General features: G+C 47.2%; 1 protein-coding gene across 2 annotated transcripts; it reads left to right on the top strand.

Moving 5' to 3' along the window:
* The first annotated feature begins 241 nt into the window (after positions 1 to 241).
* On the top strand, positions 242 to 9,896 carry Psmg4 (proteasome assembly chaperone 4). 2 transcript variants are annotated; one of them, XM_029562867.1, is made up of 4 exons: positions 242 to 532; positions 5,885 to 5,960; positions 8,140 to 8,212; positions 8,309 to 8,326. In XM_029562867.1, exons 1-4 carry the CDS (start codon positions 359 to 361, stop codon positions 8,313 to 8,315), a joined length of 330 nt encoding a protein of 109 aa, XP_029418727.1. In that variant the 5' UTR covers positions 242 to 358; the 3' UTR covers positions 8,316 to 8,326. The 2 variants fall into 2 exon arrangements, with proteins under 2 accessions (XP_029418727.1, XP_008829893.1); XM_008831671.3 differs by lacking the exons at positions 8,140 to 8,212; positions 8,309 to 8,326 and adding an exon at positions 9,707 to 9,896.
* The last annotated feature ends 840 nt before the right edge of the window (positions 9,897 to 10,736 follow it).

Here is a 10,736-nt window from a genome sequence, read left to right as displayed (position 1 = left end):
TTGTTGGAAGAGACCAGAGAGAAAGAGGTTCCCAGAGGTCTCCGTCAGAATCCTAGGAGAGGGATGGCTTTCCTCACACGCTGGAAGTACCTGCATGATACAGGAGGCCTGGGCGGGGTGTAAGGCACACCAGGCCGGAGTCTCGGCCCGCCCTTCCGCAGGTTCGCCCCTCCCCGCCCCTCCCCGGGCTCGCCCCGCCCTCACCCATTTTCTCCTCGCCCTCGCCCCGCCCCGTCCCAGCCCCGCCCAAAGAGAAGGTCCGCTCGGCGTCTCGGCGCTCGCTCGCTAGGGTCTGGCCGCCGAAGTCGGCGTGCGCTCCAGGCCTGCTCTCTGTGTTGTGGCGCCGGAGGCAGGCCGCATGGAGGGGTCGCCGGCCGTCGCGGGCGCGGACGTGTCGCTTCACAATTTCAGCGCGAGGCTGTGGGAGCAGCTGGTCCACTTCCACGTCATGCGGCTGACAGATTCGCTCTTCTTGTGGGTGGGGGCCACGCCGCATCTGCGCAATCTCGCGGTGGCCATGTGCAGCCGCTTTGTGAGTGCTGGCGGGGCAGGGCGGAAGTGTGTGTGTGTGGTGTGTGTGGTATGTGTGGTGTGTGTGGTGTGTGTGTGGAACAGGTGGGCGCCGAGGGGGCGGGGCCCGGGCGGAGTGGACCCAGGGGGCGGGGCCTGGGAGTGGAGAGGGCTGCAGGGCGGAAGTGTGTGGGGAACAGGTGGGCACCGAGGGGGCGGGGCCTAGGCGAAGGGGACAAGTGGGGACCGAGGGGGAGGGCCTCCCGCGCAGCTGCAAGACGGGTATGACACGTGGTGGCCTCAGCACGTCCCACGTTCTTCCCTGGAGAGTTCTGTCTGGGGGGGAAGTCTGGAGTGGATCTACGCTTGCACTACCCAGTCTCCAGCCCACCAAAGCTCCAGTGTCTGACCCTCTCTTCTCATTGCACCCCTCTGTGGAGGTGCCAACAACCTCTTTTGTGCCATATTATGTTTATTTATTTACCTGCTGGAATACACAACTTTTTTCCGAGTTTGGAACTTAGACTTGAATGTCTGTTAAGTACCTGACAGTAAAGCTCAAGATCACACTGTTCTCTTCCCTGCTTGCTGGGCCCACAGTTGTCTGCGTTGGCAACTCTGCATTGCGGTGCTCTGCCTGCTCTTCATCCTTCTTTCTCCCAAAGCCAGTGAAACCCTGTCCACGTCTGTGAATGAAAACATGCAGCTAAGGCAACTCCACCTTCATGCCTGTCATCCTAGGCCAAGCCCTTCTCTCCCTGCTTCCCCTTGGTTGTATGCATGACTGTTGTAACAAAGTGCCACAAACTGGGTGGCATAAAACAGTGATTTCTAAGTTCTGGAGGCCCCAACTCCAAAATGAATGTGTTGGTTCCTCCTGGAGACTGAGCAAGACATCTTTCTATGTGGTTCTTTAGCTTCAAGGGATTTGCTGCAGTCCTTGCTGGCCCTTGGCTGTTAGATTTTTCTAGTCTTGGCTCCCACATGACTGCCGTCTCCCTGTGTCTGTATGGATGAATATTCTTTCTCTTTCTCTCTAGTCCAGGGGATTGAGTCCATGCTCAGCAAGTGACCCACCACTAAACTATACCCTCAGTCCTTGACTCGTAAAAGCACATCACTCAAATTGGATGAAGGGCCCACCACAAGCTTGTATGACTTCATCTTTGTGTGTGTGTGTGTGTGTGTGTGTGTGTGTGTGTGTGTGAGAGAGAGAGAGAGAGAGAGAGAGAGAGGTGGTGTGTGTGCATTCCTATGTATGAGTGTGGGTATGCAGGTGCCACAGAGTGTGCGGAGGTCAGAGACCAGCATTAGGTGTCTGTGTCAAACTTCCATCTTATTTGAGACAGTCTCTTTGTTGTTTTTCTGCTGCATATGTCAGGAGAGTGAAGCTGCCTGGAAGATTTCAGGGCTTCTACTGTCTCTGCCTCCTGTCTCCCTGTAGGAGGGCTGGGATTACAGCTTTGGGTTCTGGGTACTTGAACTCACGTCCTCATGATTGAGTGGCAAGCACTTTTATTTGTTGAACCATTTCCTCTGCCCCTGGTATGACTTCATCTTAACTCACATCTTAATTACATTTGCAAAGACCCTACTTCCAAATAAATTCTCATTCACATATACTTCTTTGACCTCAACATTTCTTTTCAGGAGACACAGTTTGGTTCACAGCATTGTCTCTGGCCACTTCTCCACAGGTAGCAGAGTAATAGTTTAAAGACAGGTCAGCAAAAGGAAGGAAGAGCTAGGGAGATAGCTCAGTGGATCGTGTTTGCCATGCTAGTGTAAGGATCAGAGCTCTGATCCTAGAATCCATGTAAAAATGGGTGGGTATGATGGCATGCCTGTAATCCCATCACTTGGGAGGTGGAGGCAGGGTCACTGGAACAAGCTGACTAGTTAGATACGATAAGTCATAGAACTCCAGGTTCAGGAACAGATCTTGTCTCAATAAAATGAGGAGCAATTGAGGAAGACACCTAACATAACCACCAACTTCCACATGCATGTGCATATCTGTGCAAGTGTACATGCATGTACATACATCCATGTACTATGTGCATGTACTACTTGGGAACATGCATACACACAAACATGCATACCAGACACACACACACCACACACAAGTGAAAAAAAAAAAAAAGGGACAGATCAGACATTGCTGTCTCTCTGCTAAAGACCCAAGATGAGCTCAGAGCCTGATCCAGAGGCTTTCTAGGTACCCCACAGGGCCTGCTGTCTCTTCGTATTCCTCCCTGTCCACTGACTCCTGAAATGTTGGTCTCTGGGTTTTAGTATTCGAAGGTAAGGTTTGGGTGTTTTCTGAGGTTTGTGTCTGTTACCTCACAGGCTGCTCATTAAGTCATTGGGGAATAGCTAAGACCTCTACAGGGAGGACTGAGTTGTAGCCAGTCAGGGAGTAAGGACTGAGGAGGGCTGCAAAGGCAGCTGGACAGCACAGGAGCAAGCCCAGGTTATGTCCACAGTGTCTAGAGTAGTAGTTCAGGTAGGAGATGGTACCTGAATTGAGACCTGCCCTTTTCACTCTCAACCAATCCTTCTTGACTGTTTTCTTTTCTGGTGAGCCCTGGAACGTAGGTCTTTGGGAAGGTGACAGTTTCAGGTCTTCTTTTGTTGGAGGAGGGGCTGAGCGGACTGGAATAATGTGTGCGGTTGCTTGGAGCCTCTTCACTTTATTCTTTCCTCATTCTGAGACTTCAGTAGTAGTGTACTGTAAAGTGGCCTAGGACCTTCCACTAGAACCAAACCCTTTGGGGAGTAAGTAAATAAGCCCATTCTGTGGGCTGCTTTGGTGATCTGATGGCTTGGTAGTCACAGAGGCCAGCAGGCATGTATTACCTCAGTTGGAAGGTCACAGGTGTGAATAAGAAAAGAGACCAGCTTTCCTTCCTAGATCTGTGAGAACTGCATTCCCACCAGCTGGTCACACTGGTACCTGAATGTTTCCTTTAGGGGCAGAGAGCTGTGGTGACTAGGGAGAAGAGATGCAGATGTGTTTTAAGGCAGAAAACCCAAGATGCTAGTGGATCAGGACTTGGCAAATTATGACCTGTGGGCTGACCCACCATCTATGTAATAAAGTTTTATTGAAACAGGGCCACATCTGTCTATGCAGGTGAAGTCTGTGCAGCTTGTATACTTTGATGGCGAGTTTGAACACTTATATAGGAGGACTTCTGGACCCTGACACTAAACTATTTTCTATCTGGTTCTTTCCAGAAAATGTATGCTTGCCCATGGAGAGAGTGCCAAAGGGTCTAGGAGTGTTCTCCTTCTCTTGCCCCTGAACTTACACATCCACAAGAAGACGGTGGAGAACAGAAACCACAGGATGCTGCTGCTTCTCTAGCTAGCCTGCTGGCAGGAACAGGGGTTTTGGTACCCAGAAAGGATGGTGCTGGGCCTAACCAGCCTGAGGGTGGCTGGCCTGGGATGTAGGATCTCCTTGACCTATGGAGGGGACTAGAAGATGGCACTCTCACCTTAGTGGGAGCATGCTGGGAAATCAATGTTCTATTTGAAAGTAATGAACTATATTAAGAATAGTAACGAGGGGCTGGAGAGATGGCTCAGCGGTTAAGAACACTGTTCTCGCAGAAGACCTGGGTTTGAATCCCAGCACCCACAAGGCAGCTAAGAACTGTCCGAAACTCCAGTCCCAGGGGATCCAACTGCCTCTTCTGACCTTCGCAGGCATTGCACAACACAGGTGCACTTACCTGCATGCAGGCAATACATGCATACATATAAAAAATAATAATAATAAAAGAATAGTAATGAGATAGGGTTTAAAATTTTATCTTTAGTGCAAAAAAGTCAGCTGGTAAGGTAGATTTAGTTTGTTCAGGAGGTTTAGCTGTAAATACTGTTATGTTACAGCTAAATGTTGAACTTGGAGTCTGTAAACAGCAGGTTTACTAATTAAGATCATACTTTTATATCTTTTTTAACCAAAAAAATGGATTCATTCATCTCCTGTTGGGTTTTTTTTTTTCTTTTTGAGACAGGGTCTTCCGATAGCCCCAGCTGGCCTGGGACTCCGTATGTAGACCAGGCTGGCCTTGAACTCACAGAGTGCTCTGCCTCCTGAGTCCTGTGCCACCATGCCTGGCTTTCTATATCCTGAACAAATTCTGGCAGTGACTTTGAGCCTTTAGGGGATGAGGTATAGAATCTGATCTGTGCTCTGTCACACTGTCTGGTAGATGTTTGATCAGTCCACTTGACTCCCTCTGGATAGTGGGGTAGGGGTACTAATCCCCAGAGTCTCTGTCTCTCTACAACCCTTGTCCCCATCTAGAACTCCCAGGGCTTTGCACCCAGAGTGTACCTCCTGAAGTCTGCTATTTGATGGAAGTAATTCTGGCCAAGTTGCAAGCTGTGCTGGATATTGACCAGGGCTTTGTGCATTCTAGGCAAGCACACTATCAGCTGTGTTATATTTTATTGCTTCTTAGCCAGAATGAGATTGGTTGACTGTACACACAAGGCTTATTTTTGCTATTTGGATGCTGGTTGCTGGCTTGTGTCCTTTCAGAGTCCCCTCTGTCACACTGTCTGGTAGATGTTTGATCAGTCCACTTGACTCCCTCTGGATAGTGGGGTAGGGGTACTAATCCCCAGAGTCTCTGTCTCTCTACAACCCTTGTCCCCATCTAGAACTCCCAGGGCTTTGCACCCAGAGTGTACCTCCTGAAGTCTGCTATTTGATGGAAGTAATTCTGGCCAAGTTGCAAGCTGTGCTGGATATTGACCAGGGCTTTGTGCATTCTAGGCAAGCACACTATCAGCTGTGTTATATTTTATTGCTTCTTAGCCAGAATGAGATTGGTTGACTGTACACACAAGGCTTTATTTTTGCTATTTGGATGCTGGTTGCTGGCTTGTGTCCTTTCAGAGTCCCAGGGTATTTACTGACCTTCAGGAGTCCACACAAGCCTTCAGGTGACTAGAACTATGTTCTCATAGCTTTCATGAGAGGCACAAGGCAGCCAGACTGATCTGCTTTCTTGCTGTGGTCTTAATGAGTTTGTTTGCATCTTTCCTGGTTGGAATGTTGCCCTTCAGCATGCTTTGGAGTTTCTAACACAAAAACAAGCCCTTTATGTGAAATAAGTCTTAGAACTTATTAACAGCTCTGTGGTTATAGTTACTGGTCACCTCTGCTTGTCCCAGCTCTCCTGACCTCTTGTATGTCCAGGGTCGCCTGGCTTGACTGTTGACAGATGCCTACCCCTTGGGACATGTGTATGTGTCCTCTCAGAACTTGGTGCCATCACCTAGTGCGCAATCAGAAGCTGCGTGGTTATACCCTGGTGAAGAATTCACAATGTGCTCTTTGCTTTTCTCTTAGGACTCCATCCCTGTGTGCACCTCCCTTTTTGGAGACACTTCTGACACGACCTCCACTGGCCTAGCCCAGCGCCTTGGTATGTACCTGTAGCTAGTGCTTTGAGACCAGCCAGGTGGGACCCACTGTTCTTGTCCTGGGGCAAGTGACTTCAGAAGTAAAGAATCTTCATGCTGGGGACAACTGCTTCATTACGCTGGAAGCATAGACCTTTGTCTGTTGGGTATTTTTATAGAACATATCTGCACTTACTATCTCAACCATCCAGCATTAGCATGTTCACATGGGACTTCCAGGAACTCCCACAGCCTTCGTGGCATCCTGCTTGAATCTATGAGCTAGTTTACTTTCCTTCAATGGGTGTATCAATTCCTTATGGGAGATCATGCCTAGGGCCAGCTTCTCAGGGTGACTCGATGGGGCTCATGGAGATTCTGTGAAGTCTGTGGCAGGTGCAATTGTAGGAAGGACTGTTTCTCAGCCTCAGCATGACAGTCAGGGTGTGGTCAGGTGAGTACAGTGTAGAGTGGGTTTTTAGCAGAGTGAGATTGAAGGTTCTGTTCCCCGCACAGGCCACATGTATTTTTCACAAATAATGGGTAGTTCAGGTAAGAGTGGCATGTGTTTTGTGATCTCCAGTCCTAGCTTCCCATGGCCAGTGTGCATGGGGTACCTGCATCTCTGACTTAGTCTTTGTGTTTTCCAGCATTCTAATCATTTTGGTGCCTGTCAGTCCCAGGGTCCCTCAAATCCTGGGCAAGGGACTGCATAGGGAAAAATCCCAGCCCCCAGTTTTCGAGAAGCTCATACTTTAGTTGTGTTGGGTTGTGTGTGCGGTATAAAGAAAACTGACATCTTGACAAGTTAGGAATGTCTGTCATGGTGAGTCCCACTCATGTGATCAGAAAGCACACAGCCTAGAGGAACATGCAAACGCTCACCAGTTTGGGAAGGCTTCTGGGGAGTAGCTTGTGACCAGCCCTTCCAGGCTTACCATGCCCTCAGGGCAGAAGTCAGCATTATAGGAACTTGTGGCATCATTTTTCTCTAGCCTGGATATAAACCTGACTAGTAAGCTGTTTTGAAAACTTTTTATTACGAAGTAATTTAGAATTTATAGGAAAGAATTCCTGCTGAGCCTTCTATTTTTTTTTTTTTTTAATTTTTTTTTTTAAGACAGGGTCTCTTTGTAGCACTAGGTGACTTAGAACTAACTCCCTTTATAGATCTGGCTGGTGTTGATCTCACAGAGATCCTCCTGCCTCTGCCTCCCAAGTGCTGGGATCAAAGGTGTGTACCACCACACCTGGCTAAGACGAAGTTTTTGTCTTTTCTGTGTTTACAGTTTTTCCCTGAACTATGTGAATGTCAGCTGGGATGTGATGACCCTTTACTCTTAAGTGCTTCCTTATGTATTTTTAAACATTTCAGTGCTAACACATTCTTGTCAAGCAGGTTACTGTGTGTCCATGTCCACTTAGACAAAGTTGGAGGAGGTGTCCATAAATATGGAGACAGGATGCTTGGTGGGGTTGCTGTGACAGATCCTGGTAGAGGAGGGTAGCAAGAACTTGTCTGTCCTGTGTGAATAAAAGGTTTTATACTAAAAAAGCAAAGTGGGTTCAAGAGTATCCATGAGGTAGAGGCCTAACACCAGGTTTTGTGAAAAGCATGACGTGAGTGTGGCTGCTGGCATCTTCGCAGGGTCTGGTACTGCACAGTGCTCAGATTAAGGAATTGCTCAGCAAAGTTCTGCACTCACTGGTCTCTTGGGCCTGGACGTGTGTCAGTAACACATCATGATGAAGACAGAGGTGCTGTGCAGTAACACCTTCTATGGAAGATGAAAGCAGACAGGGAAAGGGCTGAGCCGCAGGTTCTCAGTGGCCATGGAAGCATCCAGCTTTGGTGTGGATGAGCAGACCCTGTGTTCTGGAGGGCAGAGCTGGGTCTGGCAGGTTGAGGCACAGACACAACTTCCAGGTTTATCTTAGCAATTAAAAGTGACTAGAACTGCAGTGGGCCCCTATGAGAAGAGGAGAACATCTTGCCACTGTCACTGAGAGGACAGACTAAATACAGTGTGACTTTATGGTCCCTTGTGGCTGGCCTTGCTGGGTCTCACTATCCTGCCACACTTGACTTGTTTTCAGATCATTGTCTAAACTAGCAATTTCCAGACTCCCTCCTGCACCTAGGGAATGAGATAGATAAAGCACTGTGAGGGAAACTTGTGGTTTTCCCTTCTCTACCCTCAGGACAGATCATTGTCTGGGATACCTGGTTCCCTGTGGGCACACTGTGTGCAGCAAACTGGTGGTGGGCTCTGCTGTGAGTACTGTAAGCCATCTTAAAAGACTGCCTCCTGCTATAACTGACAACTGCTTCTGTCCACATGCATTCTCCTTTTTCTTTTTACATATATAGGGTTTAGTTTTGTTGTCCTGGCTGGCTTGGAACTTACTGTGTAGACCAGGTTGGCCTGGAAATTGGGGTGAGCTTCCCATCTTTACTTCCTAAGTGATAGGAATTTCAATTACATTCTTTTATTTTCTTACATTACTTTTTAAAACAGCATTATTAAAACAGAATTATTGAGATAATTCATATTTCATGCTGTTTACGCTGTCCTCGGGGTAGAGGCTGGGCTTATTCTCTCCTTCTAGAGAGTCATCTGCTGCCCAGTCAATGAATAGTCCCCAAGGTCTTTCTTAGCTAAAAGTGCAGACACAGAGTCTTGGATTGATTTAAAAAAAAAAAAAAAAAAAGCCCCCAAAACAACATCTCAAAAAACAATAAAAGGCCTTTGAGATTCAGAGACTTGACCTTTGCTTTACAAAAGAGGACCTGGAGCCCAAAGAGGCTTCAGGATGGCCAGAAAGACCCAGGCTTGAAGGTAGCTCTGTTTTGTCCTCTGTGTCACCTTTCTGGGACCGCAGGTAAGTCATGAAGAGGAAAGTTACCACCTGGATGAAGTTGGTATGTGTTCTACAGCAGACTTTAGCCATGGTTGTGTAGCCTCTACAGCCTTACCTCTGCCTTTCTACCTGTGGTTAGGGTGATAACACCAGGATAGATGTTTTGATGGATAAGTAGGAGGTTCTGCACCTGTCCTTGGCATGGGTGAGGCCAAAGGAAGAGGTCAGGCCACTGTCCAGTCATTGTTGAGTTTAACAGTGGCTTGGGCTGCCTGCTTCTACTCAGGGTATTCCAGATTTTGGGCCTGTGACTGAGCTTGACATTTGCAGTTGAGACAGTGTACCTCACTTATAAAGGGGCTAAAATTGACATTCAGTGCTAGGTAACCATACACGTGTATATATGCACACACACACGTGTGTGTGTTTGTGAAGGTGTACCTGTATGCACATGTACAGAAATATGAGATTACCTCTAGGAGAGAGGAAATGGTAGAGGTGTGTGGTACTGAAGGAGAACTTTAATATTTTAAGTATTTTAACATTAACAAAAAATAAAAACTGCAAATCTCCAGAGCTAAAAGCCCCATGTAGAGCAGAGGTTCCCAGGTATTAGTGTGGGTCTCTTGAGAGTTTAACATTGACTGCTGGTCCTGGCATCTTTGTCCTGCCAGTGGTCTGGATGGGCCAGAGACTCTGTAGCTCTTACTAAGTTGCAGCTGTTGCTGTTACTGGGCCCACACTAAAAACCACTGATGTTCAGCCCCTGAAAAGTCTTAAAAATTAGAACTCCATTCTTTCCCAAATTCCATTTTCTCTTTCCAAGTACCTCCCAACTCCAGGCAGGTGTGTGGAACATAGGACCTGTGGTGTTTCAGTTGTGGCTATCAATGTTTTCTCTTTTTAGCCAGGAAGACCAACAAACAGGTGTTTGTCAGCTATAACCTTCAAAATACAGACAGTAACTTCGCATTACTTATAGAAAACAGGATCAAGGAAGAAATGGAGACTTTTCCGGAAAAGTTCTGAGTGGCAGAAGAATTTGTAACTTATGTACAATGTACATTTAAATAAATAGATTGAATTTGGTTTTGTCATCAAGCTGTATTTATACCTTTTTAAAAGGGTTCATTTTACTGGCTGTCCTTCCTCTTAGTTGTGTATCATAAAGCTCAAATTGATGGGCATGGGGAGAAAAGGCGGCAGGCAGTGAACACTTTCTGATTAGTGCTCGAGAAAAGAGGTGAAAGTGGCATTTTGTTGGGCTTGAAGGCTGTAATCTAGTACAGAGTGTAAATCAGTCATTACTGCCACATATATTCCCAATTAGAATCGAGGTTAGTCAGGCATATGGATATGCTGTAGGATTGTGGCAGGTCCTGAGGCTTCTGTCTTCTGAACGGATGATGTTGTTTTCTGTTCCCCCTTCACCTTTCCTGGGCACCTTTAGTGTGTATGTGTTTTAGCTAGATTCGAGGCTTACTCGCACAGTTTCCTAGATTTATGGTTTCAATGAAGTCTAAGTTTCTTTGGGCCCTGTTCTTTTCATCTATAAAGTAGGAATAATCCCTACTGTGCTGTGTTATTGCTGGAATTATGTTGCAATGCTTTGCAGCCTGTGAAAGCCACGTCATTTGGGTGCCAGTGTAGCTTAATCTTTGTTGCTCTTCCTATTCTGCTCTCTTCCCTTTTCTCCCTAGTACCTGTCCTTTGGCCATTTCTAATCCTTAGCCCTTTTCTGTCTACCACTTGGAGTCTAATTGTGGCTTTTCCACATGAGGTTCACATGTTGGGGCCCATGCTTTGACAAAGTTGACTACCACTGCCAAAGGCTTTCTAATCCTTTCCCATGGGCCTTCGTGTTGAGAGGTGGACAGTTCAGGGCCTGTAACTGTTTTGCAGTGTCAAGAGTCTTGTACTGAGCTGGGGGAGGCAAC

Source organism: Nannospalax galili, unplaced genomic scaffold (genome assembly GCF_000622305.1).
Source record: "Nannospalax galili isolate Female #2095 unplaced genomic scaffold, S.galili_v1.0 scaffold72, whole genome shotgun sequence".
Taxonomy (NCBI): Eukaryota; Metazoa; Chordata; class Mammalia; order Rodentia; family Spalacidae; genus Nannospalax; species Nannospalax galili.
This window is presented reverse-complemented; position numbering and strand designations above follow the sequence as displayed.